The sequence below is a fragment of the Manacus vitellinus genome, unplaced genomic scaffold, assembly GCF_001715985.3.
Source record: "Manacus vitellinus isolate BGI_N305 unplaced genomic scaffold, ASM171598v3 scaffold_83_pilon, whole genome shotgun sequence".
Lineage (NCBI taxonomy): Eukaryota > Metazoa > Chordata > Aves > Passeriformes > Pipridae > Manacus > Manacus vitellinus.
In genome coordinates this window covers 964,741-981,644 of record NW_021940836.1, presented here as the reverse complement: position 1 = coordinate 981,644, position 16,904 = coordinate 964,741, and the positions used below count along the sequence as shown (strand labels likewise).

General features: G+C 47.5%; 1 protein-coding gene across 1 annotated transcript in view; it reads right to left on the bottom strand.

Annotated features, from left to right (window-relative positions):
* A2ML1 (alpha-2-macroglobulin like 1) overlaps nucleotides 1–16,904 on the bottom strand; it is a 28,623-nt gene that overhangs the window by 4,025 nt on the left and 7,694 nt on the right. The window contains exons 10-36 of the mRNA XM_029964887.1: nucleotides 15,664–15,778; nucleotides 15,172–15,281; nucleotides 14,528–14,695; nucleotides 14,070–14,300; nucleotides 13,322–13,385; nucleotides 12,789–12,934; nucleotides 12,363–12,512; nucleotides 11,969–12,121; nucleotides 10,915–10,999; nucleotides 9,987–10,101; nucleotides 9,177–9,402; nucleotides 8,922–9,048; nucleotides 8,232–8,353; nucleotides 7,684–7,738; nucleotides 6,966–7,049; nucleotides 5,736–5,912; nucleotides 5,502–5,583; nucleotides 4,557–4,713; nucleotides 4,243–4,317; nucleotides 3,693–3,855; nucleotides 3,177–3,391; nucleotides 2,823–3,038; nucleotides 2,587–2,711; nucleotides 2,188–2,278; nucleotides 1,385–1,453; nucleotides 968–1,070; nucleotides 805–846 (exon numbers count right to left, since the gene is read on the bottom strand). Of these exons, the coding sequence (XP_029820747.1) occupies nucleotides 806–846; nucleotides 968–1,070; nucleotides 1,385–1,453; nucleotides 2,188–2,278; nucleotides 2,587–2,711; nucleotides 2,823–3,038; nucleotides 3,177–3,391; nucleotides 3,693–3,855; nucleotides 4,243–4,317; nucleotides 4,557–4,713; nucleotides 5,502–5,583; nucleotides 5,736–5,912; nucleotides 6,966–7,049; nucleotides 7,684–7,738; nucleotides 8,232–8,353; nucleotides 8,922–9,048; nucleotides 9,177–9,402; nucleotides 9,987–10,101; nucleotides 10,915–10,999; nucleotides 11,969–12,121; nucleotides 12,363–12,512; nucleotides 12,789–12,934; nucleotides 13,322–13,385; nucleotides 14,070–14,300; nucleotides 14,528–14,695; nucleotides 15,172–15,281; nucleotides 15,664–15,778 (3,465 nt within the window). The 3' untranslated portion in view covers nucleotide 805. The remainder of the gene's footprint in view (nucleotides 1–804; nucleotides 847–967; nucleotides 1,071–1,384; nucleotides 1,454–2,187; nucleotides 2,279–2,586; nucleotides 2,712–2,822; nucleotides 3,039–3,176; nucleotides 3,392–3,692; nucleotides 3,856–4,242; nucleotides 4,318–4,556; nucleotides 4,714–5,501; nucleotides 5,584–5,735; nucleotides 5,913–6,965; nucleotides 7,050–7,683; nucleotides 7,739–8,231; nucleotides 8,354–8,921; nucleotides 9,049–9,176; nucleotides 9,403–9,986; nucleotides 10,102–10,914; nucleotides 11,000–11,968; nucleotides 12,122–12,362; nucleotides 12,513–12,788; nucleotides 12,935–13,321; nucleotides 13,386–14,069; nucleotides 14,301–14,527; nucleotides 14,696–15,171; nucleotides 15,282–15,663; nucleotides 15,779–16,904) is intronic.

Here is a 16,904-nt window from a genome sequence, read left to right as displayed (position 1 = left end):
GCCAGAGTCCTACTGCAGGAAGCATTAGGAGAAACAATGAGAAGCATGAGGAAGCTCCTCCACCACTTTCTGAGGTATCAAATGCGATTGTGGGGACAAAAGGTAAGACTAACAAGGACGGCATGATCCAGTCCCTCCGTGGCTATCATCAGGCTGTAGAAGGTGCCTTGTCTTGGCTAGTAATGGGAGGGGTTCTCAAGGCAGGTCCCTAGGCAGCACTCTCTCTATGGGATGGTGTCAGGATGCAGCATATACCATGTCAAGATTCTGTCTTGTCCTTCCTGAAGGGAATTCTCCAAATCTGTCCTGGCTTCGGGCTATTACTAACTAGCAATCTTCCTTCAAGCCTCTGGGTATGTCACCCCACAAGTCAAAATATTATATCTTCCCAGGTTCAGCTTGCTCTTTTGGCTCCCTGAATCCACCTTTCCTAGCATGCAATGAATACAGTGTGGGGTAGACAGGGTGGAGCCATGTCTGGGTCTGAGGGCCCTTGTTGGCACAAGCTGCTATAGACCTGCATTCTCACCCCATGTGGTGCTCAGTCCTTCCTTCCTCACTCTTACTTTGAGAGACGCTGTCTTTTTCTCCACCTTCCACCAGAGTCTTCCAGCTGCCTCCCTGGCTGCAAAAGAGCCCCCATCCTGGACATCTAGGCACAGACAGTTCCTCTTTCTAGATAGATATACACTCCACACTGATTACCATTCTCCTTCCTGTCTTTGCTTACATTCCCTCTCTCACAATCAAGACCCACCATTTCCTGATACCACTGTTTGTGTCATGCAGGAACTTGCTTCCTACCTCAACTACAGACAGCACTGTAGTCAGCCAAGGCTCGTTCCTCTGCAAAAGGAAATTAGGAATTCGATTACACATGGATGCACACAGAGAAGACTGCATGTCTTTTCCCAGCCAGAGAACTAGAAGCCCAGCTCCCAACTCCAGAGTAAAATCAGTAACCCACCTGGCTGGTAGTAATCATAGATTTTGATGCTGGCTGGTTTCAAGTTCTTCATCTGAATTACTTGTTCCAGTTGCAGAATGAAAGTCTGAGATTCATCGTTGAGCTAGTGGAGATGGAAGGAAATTAGCAAGGAATGGGACAGAGACGTCATTGCATCTTCATCTTCCCTAGGTTGAGTGTTTTCCTGCACAACACCTCTCTGATTCCTTTAGAGGTTCTGGATTTGAAAAATGAAGTATTGTATGAGGAATGGCAAATGTCAACCCCATGACAATTAAATTGGGCAAGCTCCCTCTGCCCACAGTTCTACCAGTGCTCTTTCCTTGCCTAAACCAGCCTTTGGCTTCTCACACAACTCCTTGTCCTCTGGCCTCTTGCTCTTCCTGTGCTAAAACAAATGCTTTTGTTCCCACTTACCTTCTCCAGATAAATGTAGACCACATTAGCTTCCACTTCTATTTTCTTAATGATGGTTCTGTGTTCCAGCTGGGATAGGAAACAATAATGCAAGGAAATTTGTGAGCAATTTTCTTAGGGTTTCCTGACCTGAGGGACTCACTGTTGCACTGAAGGGGTGGTGTAGAACTGCACTTTCTGTGGAACTGTGTCTTTCTCACAAACAAGGGCTTTCTTTAGTGGCTATATCTTTGCTATCTCTCCTGGATATCCCTTGTGAGCATCACATTTATGAATATGGTGTCCCTGCTCAGTTAAAGGAATCTCCCACCTGGGGACAAAAAGCTGTGTGGATAGTGTATATGACTGATGTGTTGGTCAGCAAACAGGTGCAGACACCAGTAGGGATTCATGTTATCTCGTCTCACTGAGTGTTAGACTGCTCTTAAAGACCTGCATGGAGGCTGTGCAAATAATTAATGTTTCAGTTTTATGCCTTAAACTGGAAAAAAATAAGAATTTTTTGGGTAACGCTGGAGTATCTCTAAGAAATCTTGTCTTAGAATTTCTGAGAAAGAAATCCTAGTATTAGCACACCCAGCAATACATTTTGCTGCTGGCCAAAGTCAGAACAGTGTCAGAGGGACAATCGGAACCACCTCTTATCTCCCTTTTGGGGCCTGTATAAAAACAATAGGTTTTGGTTCAATTATAACAGCAAAGGTCCCCTGCAAATCTAGTTACCTCATGGCCTGAAATGAACAGGAGTAAGCAGGCAGGACCCACTTATCACAGCTGGGGATTTTTTATTCCTAAGTCCTTACCAACGTTCTGGATCTGGATGCCAGCGTGAATCCGGACAACAGGGAGACCTCTATGATCACCATGTTGGATGTGACTCTGCTCCCGATGTAGCTGGAGAAGAAAAAGCAGACAGAGAGTCTGACTCTGTGAGAATAGTGCCCTCCCAGCCCCCCTTCTCTCCACCACTATCCCCTGTGTGCAGGACCCTGAGTCAGGTAGCCCATCTGGGACTGGGGACAGGGCAGCCACTGCTCCCTCTCACAGGAGTTGGCGAGCACCTTCCTCCCCCATGCCATCCACCTGTCCAATTCACCCTCTGTCCTGTTCACCCCAAGTGCTGGGTTCCTCCACTGGAGCCCTGGCTGCTGTCCCCAAGCACAGTACATCTTTCTGGAGGAGGAAACAACCCTTGGGGTCACCTGGCAAGGATGCGGATAGTGAGGACACGTGGATTGGCCTGGCTACAGTTGGTCAGCTCTGTGCTGACACGTAGAGTGAAGATCACAGCAGCACGTGGGGAAGGCTCGTGGTACCTCAGCACTATCTGCAGGGTAAGAACCAAGAGCAGAAAAGGCAGGCCAGGCATGATCTCATGCAAGGGAAAAAAGGCAGAGTTCTCCTCCCTCCTCTCTCCACATTTATCCCATCACCTCACCTGAGCAAAGACACAGCTGCTGCCATGGACCTGCACCAGGAACTGCCCTGGGATCTCTGTCAGTGCTGCCTGCTGCACCAGCAGCCGCCTCTGGCGGTTGACTTGGAAAGCCCTCCCAAAGGCCCGCTGGGACTTCACCCTCACAGTTGCCTGGCCTGATGTGCTGAACATCCTTGCTGCGTATTTTGCTAAGGCTTGCAAGCCAACAACTGTGTCCTAGAGAGGGAGAGACAGTCACCCCTTTGAAAGCATCAGCTCTAGCAATACTGACTTGGAACAGGAAGACCTCAAGAGGACTCGCCCTGCCAGCCTTGGGTACAAAAGTATATCAATCCACGGGGAGCTACTCGTTACCTGGGTGGAGGCAAAACCCCCATAGGCATTTTGTTGCTCAGTCAGCCATGCCACAATACCGGCTGCAGTTGTCATGTCACCTGCGTGCACCCGTGGCTTAGAGAGGTATGCCAGGAGCACGTAAGCTGTCAACTCTACGTCCACTGACTGAGTACCAGGCCAGAAGTCTATGGAAGCTGGAGAGCTTGGCTTGGGGCTCCAGTGGATTTGTCCTCCTGCAGAAGGAAAAGGACCATGAAGGCTATTTGGGGAGGACATAATTTGGGGTTCACAGGAAATGAACCCCATAGTGCTTTCAGAGCTCCTTCAGCTCATTCCCTGTAGTCAGGCCAGGATCACTTTCTTCAGTTTGTTCTCCAGGGTTTCATCTGGTCTTAGATTCCTACCTCCTCCCTCAAAAGGATCTTGAAATCTTCCAGGCTGAGAAAACTATTTCTGATAAGTCACCCTCACAGCTTGTGAAATAAATTATGCACTAGCTGGGCATACATTGGTCCAGATCTCAGCAGTCAGCACCTGATCTGATGGCCTGTTCCTCCAGTTTGTACAGCAGCTCTTGGGTTGTCTCATAGTCCCCAGCCAGAGCAAAGGCATAGGCCAGCATAGCTTCTGTGTAGATGTTGGTGATGTTGTGAACCACCTGCTGCAGGCAGCGGAGGGTAGTCTGCATCAGCTTGCCCTGTGTTGGGAGGAGACACATGCCAAGCTCTGACAGGGGTAAAACAGGGGGCTGGGGAACTCATTCCAGGGAGCCACACTATGTCTTCCTGATGTGGCCCCAGAGAAATCCATTAAGTTACACAGTCTCTTCAGAAAAGGGGCAGTGCAGCCCCAGTGTGCATTGGGAGCCATAGCAACCAAACATTGTTGCACCATGCCAGTTTTACAGCATTGACTCTTTTGAGAAATGAGGAGCCACCATTTGACTAAACATTGGCTTACTCCCAGAAGCTCCCTCCCTGTTCCTGGCCTGGAGAACGCCAGCATTACAAGCTGGTGTATCCTCACAGTGGTACCCGGATGTGGGAGCGCACAGGAGGGCAGGAGGGAGCATGGGCATCCTCACCTTTAGGGGCTGACCCATCTCCAGCAGTGCTGCAGCCACATACGCCCCCAGGGAGATTTCATCATCCATGCTGTCCTGTGAAGGAAATGCACCTTTCACTCTCTTCACTGGTGTTAGGAGAGTACAGGCAGTGACTCCCCAGAAGGAAAAGCATCCCTCTCACATTTCCCGCCCCATACCCTGCTCTCTTTAAGACCGGTTGCACAAGTTGCAGATTGACTTTCTAAAATCCTTTGGGATCCCACAATCTTTTGCTGTCACAACATCTGTCCAGCCATTCCCCAGCAGTGCTACCTGTCTTGGCCCTCATTTACCTTTAGGGAGGAGTGAAAAAAGCTCCCTTTGCTGGCAAAGCAGCCACTGGGGAGTTGGTTTTGCTCTAGCCAGCGTAAGGCATCCTGGATGTTCTTGTCATCTACATAGATGTATTTTCTGGCTTGACTAAAACTCTTGACTACAAAAGCTGTCAACCTAGGGAGAGGATGAGTTGTGAGAAAAAGAGTCAAACACAAAAAAGGCAAAGAGAAAGTCAGAGATCTCCTGGTGCTTGTCCCTGAAGTTAACACTGACATATTGGGGTGCCAAAAAAGAGTAATTTTCATAAAGAAGAGTAACCTAAAATTGGAAATGGTCCACAGGAGCCACCTAAGTTGCTCCTCTCCCTACCCCTAGCTCCACAAATATACTACTTATGTACTACTTATTGCTTTACCCCGTCATTTCACAGGTGAAAAATCTCCTGCTCTTTCTACTTTTACCTGTTGGACTTCATCTCCCCCAGATAACTAGAGAAAATCTTGAATTCCCCATTTTCTTCCTCCCTTCCTTTCTCCATTGGTCCCATAGGCATAAGCTGTGCCAAGGCAGCTCTTTCAACTCTACCAAACACCATCCCTGAGGAGAGGATATTTTATTGCTCTTACCTGATCTTTTTCCAGTCATATGTACCCTTCTTGGCTGGCAGTTCACCAGCAGTGGTACCTGGTGTTGTCTGTGGGGCAACAGCAGGGCCATAGAGACAAAAAAGGACCTCCTATGCCCTGGGACCATATCTTTGTTGTTCCACTTTCCCAGAAACTCTGCAGCCCTGCCTGACTGCTTTTTCAGGTGAGTCAAGTCCCTCAGTCTCTCTCCCTGCCATAGTTCCTGCTGACTCCATCCAAAAGAAGGAGCATACATCCTATCAGCTTTCTCAGGCACATGGCCTGCTCTGACCCAGACAGGAAAAATCAGAAGTGAGGGATATTTGCAGTGCTTACCAAGTGTTTCCTTCCCCATCCTTCTGCCCAAAGAAACTGTAGGAGCCATCTCTGTGCCTATAAAGAAGCTGCGTCTGATACCCTGAGGAGATGGGAACAGTGATTAATATGGCACAGCAACACACAGAGAGTGCAAGTAACAGTAACACTGACAGAGCGAGTGCAAGGGCAAAAGCTATTGGTATGTTGGACACAGGGGAAGGCAGAGGAGCAAGGTGGGTCTCTTGTACTTGCCATTGCGCAGGAATCTTGTTGCTCTCTCCCTGATCTCAGGGGTCAGCTGCCTGGTCTTCTCCAGGTACTGCAGCACGTAAACAATAGGGGCAAACAGCACCATGTTCTGCTCCCCACAGCCATGGGGCATCTGCACCAGGTTGTCCAGGTTCTGCAGTGCTGTCCCCATGAGGTCACCTATACAAGGGTGTAAGAAACAAAGAAAGTGTTTCTTTGAGGTGCTGCTTCAGCCAAGCAGTGGATAATAGTGTGTTATCTCAGGACAGGAGGAAAACACAGGAGAAGGGAGGAAAGGGGAGAAAACAACAGAGTGCAAGATGGAGACTGGTGACTTTTTTGCCTCTTCCCACTCTGGCATTGTGACGCAGGGTGACCACACTATGGAGTCCCTGAGGAACTTTCCCTTATCAGCTTTTGCAGTCTGAAGAGCTCCAACCATAACAAGTACTATCTGTAAAGGGCAATGAGCAGAGCTGCAGCTGCTCAGTCTGTGTCAGACAGACAGACAAATACAACAGCACTCAGAGAAAGGTTGAAATGCTGCTGGTCTTTAGCCAGGCTTGTTGTACCTGGCCATATGTGAAGCATCACAATGTGAGGAAGCCAGCAGGGGTGCTAGTCAGATGGTGTGAAGGTGTCCATATGTCCTCTAGCCAGTCAGAAAAACCTTGTATTGTTTTCTCCTTTGGGGTTTTGTTGCACAATATTCAAGGCTACTTATGCCAGGCCTGGCTTTGTACTAATTCTGGCCTGCAGGTAAATGAGCCCAGTGCAAAGAGGTGTATTAATTGGTAGGTAAGTCTGGTCCCAGTAGCCTCTGCAAAGTGTTCTTTTGCAACTTAGTAATGCTGAGAAAAATGTCTTCTTTCCAGGAGCTTTTGCTGTAGCAGTGAACCTTAACAGGGAGGCAAGATGGTTTTGAGCTTTGCTGTTTGTATCTACACAGAATAGCCAAGGTCCTGAAGTCCTGGTAAAATTAATGGCCTGGAGTCTCTGCTCCAAAGTCCTAGCTAGAAAAAGAAGGATTATTCTCCTCTACAGATTACTCTTCCCATGAAAGCCTAAATGCTAGTCAAAAAAATCTGAAAGCCTGGTGTTTGCAGGGAATAGAAACACAGCATCCTCTCTTTTGAGCAGTTTCATGTCAAATGGATCCTCTCACACCATTACCAAGTTAAGCCTTGTTCTTTGGTAACAGTAGTCTGTGAGCCCACAATAGAAGTCACTTACCTGAGATGGAAATGGAAGCCCTGGCAGATCCCTTTACTACATTGTCAGGGAGGTGAAGGGACACAGGTTCTTCAGCCATGTTTCCTGATAACAATGGGATAAAAGGTATAGCATGAAAAAACAAGTCAAAAGCTTCTAACTGGAGGGACAAGACTAGCACAGGTAAATGGGACACTGCCTACATCCTGCTCACACAGACTGCTTCCTACAGTCTGTCCTGGTCATTGCACCAAGCTCCACTGCCTGGAAACTTTTCAGATGAAGTCAGATGTGAAAGCTGCTGGTCAGGCTGAGAGCTCACCAAGCTTCACAGCTCAATTTACTACGCTTCACAAGCCTCACAAGAGTCACAGTTGGACATCACTCAACAGAGGAACATCCTGGAGAGACTTGCAATGCTGTACAGACAGGGTGGGAAAGTTGGAGCAGCTGTCACTGGTGACTATCAAGCCCCAGGAACATCCTGGGGAATGCAGTGTGGGAAAGAGACTACAGAGCAGGGTACTTTACTCGGTGGCAAATTTAGTAGGACAGCACATGTGGAAGTAGTATTTCTTATTCTTTCCTGTCTGTGGGGCAAGTGAAATTTCTGTTGTGAAAAATCATTTGAGAACATTCTTTAATCAAACCTCCCACAGTTTAGTTCTACTCTCAGGTCTAATTATTTCAGGCTGCAGAACCATTCAGGCTGCCCACATACCTCATCTCAGGCACATACCTCGTCTTGGGCACAGAAGGGAGCTGTAAGACTTCTCCACTAAGACACCTTCTGGCTGTCAAGGCAGAAACATGAGCATGGGACAGGAGAAACAAGAATGCACATAACATTCCCAAACGACAGTGAAATTTCAGAGCAAGTTCAGGTCTGAATTCAGTGGTTAGTCTCCAGCTCTCAGGGACCCCATCCTCTTCACCTTTGGCAGGTCTGCACTGAGGCTTCCTGCTTCACTGCTCAAGAGATCAAGAGTAAACCCGAGGGACAGGGCTCTCTGGTCAGTGAGCATATACAAAAGCTCATGTACAGCATAAAAAGCAGGAAAAGGTACAAGGAGAAACACAGACATGTGAATGAAGCTCAAGAAAGGGTATCACAAGAAGGGAATAGATTTGGCTAGGTCCTTGGGAGAAATAAAGTGAACTAAGCCACAGCTTTGGTATGCTATTGCTGGCCAAAAGAGGAGAAGAAACCTTTTAGCCCATCTCAGTCTGCCTTTCTCCAGGGGCAGTGATACTCAGAGACAGAAGTGAGCCTGTCCTCATACTGACCTGGACCAGCAAGCGTTTGATCAGTGTGTGCCTCCGCCTCATGGTAGCTGGCAAGGGCGTCCTGCCCCCACACCGTGACGTGGTGTCCAGTACCTCTGTCCTGACTGTGATATTCAGAGTCCCTAGCAAATAAATTCAACAGAGCCCTTTTCTTATACCTGTGGCCAAATGGAGTCAACTTGCTTTAACTGACAGTGGTGTGAGATGCTTCAAGTGTTTTGGCCAATAAAGGTGAACCAGCCAGTACTGACAGCTTGTTCAGATACCCCGAGCATGAGGGAACTCGGCGATGCCTCACCAGCAGTGACTTCATTACACTGCAACATGACTCTAACAACAGAAGGTCCAGCAGCCCCTTGGACCCCTGTCTGCCCTTCCCATTGCACATGGAGTACAGGACCAGCAATACAAGGTTCCCCCACCCACATCCATTCAGCCTCTTCCTCTCTAGCTGGTCCCACAGCCCTCTCTTCAAAAGTTCTCCATTCCATGTTTTCAGTTCTGCCCTCTCTGATGAGTCTGTCTAAGTAGAAAGGGAGAAATCAGACACGATGGATTGCATGTTTGAACCATTAAGGACAAACTTCAGGATCCAGAGGAGGCAAGGCTCTGCCAGTTTCTCTGGACCTCACACTCCCTTTCACTTCAGTTTTAGGGTTCCCCATCACCACTCCCTTTCTGCTGCCATACCCAGCTGGACTGCTGTCATGTTCCACATGAAGGTCTTGGACTCCTCTGCACACAGACACTCCTTGTCCCTGCAAGTCCGACATGGCTCCACCTGGAAGTCTGAGGATTTATCTAGGGCAACATGGATCTGAGGGAACAACAGATGCAGGCAAGTGACAGGGCAACTCAGGTGAGATGGCTTGGCATAATGCGCCCTAAAACCAGAGGGCAGGTAGGTCGGTCCCACACAGTGTTACCTGTGGCACAGGCACACACCTGTATGCACTGTTGCAGGTAGTTGAAGACAGTAGCTTTCATCAGGAAGGTCTCTCCACGGATGACAGAATATGGCAACATCGTGTCCACAAAGAAGGGCTGAACTGTTCTGAGGCTTGTGGTAGGGGCAAGGCCAAACCCCCTCCCAGCCAAGCAGAACATCTTGACTTTCCACTCTGTGGCAGCAGCAGGTGTTGTGATGGAGATATTCCTGCTTCCATTGGAGCTGAGAGGAAGGGAGCACTTGCATGAAGAAATTCATTCCACTCTGCTGCAATGGGGAGTGCTTGTGGCCTTTCATTGACTCACAGCAAGGAAGCTCTCAGCAATTTCTTCCCTAAAGCCATAAACCCTACTTAAATGCCATCAGTAATGACTTTATGCCCTTCTCCTGAGCAAGATACTGCCCAGCCCTTCCAGTTCTGTACACTCACCTAATGTTCTGGAGAAGCAGCAGCACCATATCCTCCTGCACGCCAATTCATCAGTGTTAACCTAAGCACTGCGGCAACAGGGGCTACAAATTTAGCTAGTGCACCCACCAAAATGAGAAGTTAGTAGAGTGTACCCAAATATGTAGTGGTTTGGTCTTGAAGTGTATTGCTGTTTTCTAAATCTGCATACACTTTACTTCTGCACCTCAAAGTTTACTAATCCTTCAGTTTGACACACTACAAATGCAGTGAAGAGCCACAAAATTTGCATGCAGAGCTCTCTTTACACCTATGGCTGGACTTGGCACAAATGCAGGTCAGCCAAGATTCAATGAGATCAGTCTTCTGTTCATTTCTAAAGTCAGGAATCACTTACCCAACAGGGAACAGATTCCAGATCCAAGTTTCAGATAAATAGTAGTGAAGTCTTCCATGTGTTGTAAATTGAGGTTGTTCCTTAGTGATTCTTTGGTCTTCTGTAGAAGGCATCCCTGAAAGAAAGAATAAGGAGTCCCACGAGAGTGGGAGAGGTAAACCCTGCCAATGATAGACAGCCTAGCACTGGGGCAAGAGACAAAGCAAGCAGTAAGAGAGATGTGGGAAGAGTCTGACAGAGGAAAGCACAAGGGAATGGGCTGATTTCACAGAAGAGAGAAAACACGAAGGGAAAAGAGAGTGGTAACAGGAGAACCAGCTTGCAGTGAGCTGGTTTCAAATTTTCCAAGACTTGGTTAGACAAAGCCTCTTGGCGATCTGACCCAGAGTTAGTGTTTAAGAAACTAGGGACCTTCATGGAGCCATTTTAACCACCATGTCTTTAATTCTGTGAATAACAGTACTGTTTGCTTGCTGCATAAATCTCACAGCCCACTGCAAGCAATGGTTTAAATACAGGCTGGCATGTGAGCCAGCCTAGTTTAATTAGCAAATGCAAACTGAGACATAGAGGAAGAACGTGACTGTCCCTGTGGCCGCAGGTGGTGACAGAAGCCAGGTCTCATCACATCCTAGGGGGATAGTCACTGGGAAAACAGATCCTGGTCCCCACTTGTGTTTGTCTATGCCAGGAAAGGGAGTGTCATCCTTTAATTTCAGGAAACATCCAGGTAGTGACATTCTTCAGAGCCCTGTTTATAGGGACTGATCACTCCTACTAAGTCTGGTGGACTGGGCAGCTAGACTGTGGCAGCAACACCCATTACTCCTCAGAGAGCTAATATCCACCACCAGCAAAGCCCAAAGATCAGAGGCCTCTTGCATCTGATGTGACCCTATGTCCCAGGTAGGCTGAAAGTGCAGCTCACCCATGATTGGCTTCCTATCCACCCGACGAGAGCACTGAGATGGCTTCTTGATTACAAGGTTTGAGAAGACTTTCAGTCCCATGTTCTATTAGGAAAAGAAGGAGGGCATAGAATGCAAAAAAAGTGTCTGTGAGCAAGGAAGAGTGACTACTGCTCTTCAAAATTACTCAGAAAACCACTGCAGTTAGGACAAGCTAGGTGCCCAGGCAGCCCAGAGCAGCACTGGCACAAGCAGACACAGTGCTGAGGGAGGCATGGCACAGCCTCCCCAGTCTCTTCTTTCTCCTGAGATCACTAAGCTACCACAACTCTTCTGGGGACACTGGGATGTCTTGTTCCTCTCCATATATTTTCAGTGGCAAGGACATACAGGAGTGGTGTCAGTGTCCTGTCCCATCCCCTCAAACACAATGGAGAGAATAGCTGTATGAAATGTGCCCTCTGAAGTCATACAGAGGTGTGACAGGGAGCATACCCCCCATTTAGGCCCTAGGACATTTAGGCCCCTGGGACTGTCCACAGACAGGAGAGATGTTCCTACTCTGTGAAAAAAGCCTCTAGGATGTGTCTTATTGCTAAATAAAAGAGGACAGGTTCTGTTCCCCAGGTCTGAGGTCTTGTGTCCATACTGCTATAGGCTAGTCCTCTCTAGAGGAGATCTGCCTTGAAGACACCAAGAGATCTGCCTCGGGACAGCCCATAATGCTTAAGAGCAGGTTAACAGGTAAGCCACGTCAATAATCCTTGGGATCGCTCCCTGTCTTTTTTCTAATACTGTAGGCAAACTGTACATAGCCCAGGACCTCATTCTCAAGCCCAAAATATTGGAGTTTGATGGTCCAGGATCTCATCTTGCTTTCTGCATCTGTGGAGGGAAATACAGGTGTTCATACACATAACAGGATTGTACATCTCTTGAGACAACACAGCTAGGTCAGGGCAGACAACAGGGTTTGTTTGGAGAAGGCAAGGCCTTTGCAGACTGCCTGGGGAGAAAGATAATCTCAGATGCTCATAATTGCAACAGCTTTGGGAAAAGTCACGAGGTGATTACCCGGAAGAGGTTAAAGATGTCAGGCTGAAAGGAATTCTGTGGCTTCCATTGTAGCAGAGATGACGTGGACTGAGGATGAACACAGCGATCTGAATATTCTTCTACTTGGGCAGGGTATCCCCGATGGTAGGCAGCAGGGAACAAACCATAGACCTAGGGAAACTCACAGGTGGGGAAGAATCAGGCAAGGAGCAGATACTACCTCCAGATGCTTCACTCTACCTTCCCCTAGCATACACATCTGTTCCTGCCCATCTCCCTAGGCAGGTCCTGCTTTCTCCTCCAAAGATCTCCTCATTCATTAGCCTCCGTCTCCCCTTGCCAGAGCCCCTGCCTGCCTTCCCCAGCACATCCATCACTCCCATGGTTTTTGGCTGGTTGCACAGACACTCACGATTCGGCTTGTCAGCTCACTCTCTGGTCTCATGACGAACGTGTTTTCATCCACTGCCTGCACTGCACACAGAGAGCCAGGGGCTGCCTGCAGCTGGAGCTGCACTGTTGACTCTGTGTGGGCTTCTTTGTCTGGGAATCCGACCTTGACCTTGAGCAGCAAACCAGGAAAGGAATATGAAAAAGAGATGAGGAGGAGTGAGGAGGGTGACAGAAAGAGGAAGACCAGCTGGAATCTCCCCTGCTCAGCCACTGCTATGAACAGAAGTCACTGCTGAAGCTTTCCTGGGCCCTGGGCATTGTGCTGAAGATATTCCCTTTCTCTATTCTCCTCGGTTCTCTCTTCAAAGGATCTGAGGGTCTCCTTCCCTCAGGTCTCCTGACTCTTCCTTGTCAGCTCTCCCCGAGACACAGAACTGAGCCTCACCTGGTTTTGGAAGCACAAGGCAACATTGAAACGGATGCTGTCAGCTGTTACCCCTCCAGTGGGGAAGATGGCATACACCACTAAGGAAGGTGATGGGGAGAAGTCAGCAGTGAAGGTCAAAGGGATGGAGAAGGAGCCCTTCAACACTGAGGAAAGAAAGGTAAAGCGTTTTTATCACCGCCCCACCAAGACCTCCTTCTGCCCTTCTTCCTTTTCAGCTTTATAATCCCACAATGTCAAACCAATTCCTGCTGCTGCACTGTCTGCCCTCCCTCCATTTTCTGACCCTATGTACTCCATCTTCCCTAGGTCCTCCCGGTCTCTTCCCAACATTGTTTCCTCCCCTCCATTCTCCCTTTTTGCCCTCTTCCAGCTGACACAAATGCTTCCTCAGCCTCCCTCTGTTCTGTTTGCTGACTGCTCAAGACCCATAGATTGAGGGAATTTGGGAGAAACTCTGGTAACTCTCACTGTCCAACCTAGAAACCCAGTGGGCACAACTGTTTCCCATTGTCTGGCTGCCACAGACTTACTGTTCAGTTTCCCGATCTGGATAATCCTCTGGCCCCTGACAACAATTCCAGACTTGCCAGTGACCTGTAAGAAGAGGGACATGGGATGAACGAGATGAACAGACTGCTGTTTGCCACCAGAGTGAAGCCACACTTACCTATGTGCATCTTGCTCTCATAAGCAAAATAAAACCTTCAAAACAAACTGTGGGTTGAATACAGTCCCAGACTTTAGGTCCAGTGGATTTGCAGACATCACAGTTGGGAGGAGAAGCTTTAACGCATGAGATTCTGGTCTAATCTGTCCAGTTTGGACAACGGATGGGTGGTGGGTTTACTGGAGATTAGTGAGTGATAACTAAGGTATTTCCCCCCAGTAGACTAGCCTCCAGGCCAGACCAAAATCCATTTCCACTGAGCAGCTGTTTGATAACCACAGTGAAAAAATGATCCTCCATCCAGTTTTAAAGGGACAAGAGTTTGACAGCAGACTTTGCACAAGACACTTGCCACTGCAGTCTTAGCAGAGGCTAAGGGGGTGATGGGCTACAAAGGCAGAAGCCTCCTCCCATCCATGGAAGTGACTGAGGCCCCACCAGATTATGGTGTTGCCAGGCTGAGTCCTGTTGGGTGTAGCATTCACAGAGTTCTCTGAGAACAAGTGTTTTCTGCTGTCACTCCAGGGATGACCTAAATTACACCCTCAACTGTACACTGTGGTCTGGTCCCCTCAGTGCAGCCTTTTCCCCCAGCCTTTATCGTTACTCACATAATATGCAAAACCTATACGGCTGGTGTCTTCTCCCAGGTCATCCCGACTGAGTGTGAAGGTCACCTGGACATTCTGCTTCAGCCCACAAGGCAGTGTTTCTGTAGGTGGGTGTATGTCCAGGAAGCTCTTGGTTGTGACATGGAAGGGCTGCAGGTGATGGTACGCATTCGTGTAAGTGAAGTCAGTTTTTCGAGGTGTGTGTATGTGATCCTCCAGTGTGAACCTTCCCTGAAAGAAATCAAGAGTTTCAAGCTTCAGTGCTGTGTTAGGATGTCATCAGCTTGGTTTGGGAAAGACTGTTGGCTCGCTGCCTTCCTGTTGACTCTACACAGGCAGAGCTGTGTGGTGAGCCCAAGACTGAGCTGGCAGCAAGGCTAAAGGGTAAAGGGTTGGAGTGGGGAGCACTGACACAATTCAAGGATTCTCACTTTGCTGTATACAGAGGTGGTATTTACCTCCAAAGAGACTGATGAGCTGTTCCAGGCAGTTGTGTCCAGGTTGAATGATGCTATTCCACTGCCATCTGTGATGTATGTTTTGATAAACCGACGCCTCATGAATCTTATCACAAGATAAACTTTTCTGTTTTTCATACCAATTCCATAGTGATCCTGAACCTTAATCTGATGACAACAGGGTGAGGCAAGAAAGGCAAAGTTAGATATTTTTTCCAGTGTCATAACTCAAAACCTTCCTCTTTCTGAAAAGCATAGGTCTTCCTTTGTAGGTGGTCTTAACTTCAGTCTGGCCCCAAGAAGGCAGGAGAACTGTAAAGCTCCCTCATCTCTAAACCTAAACTGAACATGATTAAAATCAGACTGCTCCATGAGGAGCATGAGGAGTTATCTCCTAGCCAACAGCTGAGACATTCTTGCATCCCAGCACCCCTGCTGAGACACCACTCATCATTCTCAGCGGGAGCTGGAGGTGTAAACTCAACGTGGAATCTGAAATGCAGCAACTGGAGCCAAACTGGCAGGTAATGTGACACAGTGCGAGGTAAAGTATTCTGTCTGAGAAGCAGAAAACAGTAGGGGTCAGCAAAATTTGTATTCCTTGGCAAATGTTGGGGAGCAAAAAAGCAAAGGAAGAAAATCACCTTCCCCCTGTAGGGTACTCCAGGGATGTAATATTCATTAGGTGTCTCAAACACTGCCCTTGCAGCTGTCCTGGAGATGAGGATCTGGCTGGAGCTGTTGATCTGCACCCCTGTTGGAATGCAGAGTGCAAGGGAAGCTGGATTAGTACTGGAGATGACAACTCTACCCTATTTTAATCTCACTTTTCTATTCCAAGCCCTCTAAGCAGAGTGTCTCAAACTTCCATCCCAACACCAGCATTCTTCAAGGTTTGGAGGCTGCTCTTGTGGCAGTTCCTTTTTCAGTTACGATGTCTGTGAGCACTCTTTGTAGCCTCACAGACCACTCTCCCAGTCACACCTCATCCGCCTGCTGCTGGCAGAGCACCTTTCTGTGTCCTGTGACAGTCCCAGCAACAGGGAGGAGGAGAGGAGCAGGTATTCCCTCTCTGGCCCTCAGAGCCACAGAATGGGGTTTTTTGCCCTTGCCTTCCCTGATGAGCGCCTGGGTACCTGTGCCCATCTCCAGGAGAGAGGCTTCTGCATAGAGTTTGCTGTCTTCCTCACTGGGAGCCAGGTTGAAGACTGATGTGCTCACAGAAGAGGTGAAACAACCATTGCTCGCTGTCTGCAATAAGCAGTGGTAGATATTATTTGGGGCTGGAGAGAAGGGGAGGACTCAGAAGTACAAGTCATTCTGTCATAACTGTTGACACAACAAATAATAATGCAGTAAAACACTGGAAGAGGTTTCCCAGAGAGGTGGTAGATACTCCATCCCTGGAAACATTCAAGGTCAGACTGGACAAGGCTCTGAGCAACCTGACCCAGTTGAAGCTGTCACTGTTCATTGCAGAAGAGTTGGACTAGATCAGCTTTAAAGGTCCCTTCCAACTCAAAGTATTCCACGATTCTATGATAGATAGATATGGTTCATATTTTAAATTCTATATTTTCTCTTTTATATACATGAATATGTGTTGATCATATTGTAGAAATATAAATCAAAACATGCATCACACTTTTATCAAAGCTACAATGTTGTCAACTTTCCAGCTTTAGTAGAATACTCCTCTAAATACTAATACTCCTCTAAATGAATCACAGAGCAAATACATCAGTATTTTAATAGATCTAGCTAGAAGAATTGGAAAAACAGATGAAGATTCAAAGTAACAAATCATTTCCAGAGCTGGAAGATTACAACTACTGTAACAAGTCATAATGACAAAACATAAAGCATGAAAAGCTTTCAACTGTGTATGTACAAGGGAAGAGCACAGTTATTAAATACTTTGTTGGGAATGGAAAGGAACAATAAGGAATCTGTGAACAAATAAAAAGACAAAATAAAGTATGAAAGCCACTATGTGATTTGGCTATGGAATTAACGATGCCTCTGCCATCTTTGTGCAGCTCCAGGATAGCTTCACCATAATGCAGTAGTTTTGTACCTGAGAAAACTCTGTTAGTTGTTGTTTCTTACATTGCATCAATTTCTGGCAAGTTATGTTTTTTTCCAGAAAAGAAAAGAATTCTAAAACTTTCTGTGAAATTACTCTTTTCTAGACCCAATCATTAATAAGTAAAGTTATAAAGCAAGCTTCTAAGCAGGTCTAGGGAACAATAATTGCATTAATTGAATAAAACCATATTTGTTAGTCTACATATAATTACGGAGGTTGGCAAACCTTCCTTACATAGCAGTTCTTTCTGTTCACTTAGCCCTTGACACTTAGTCCTGTGTGGTGCTT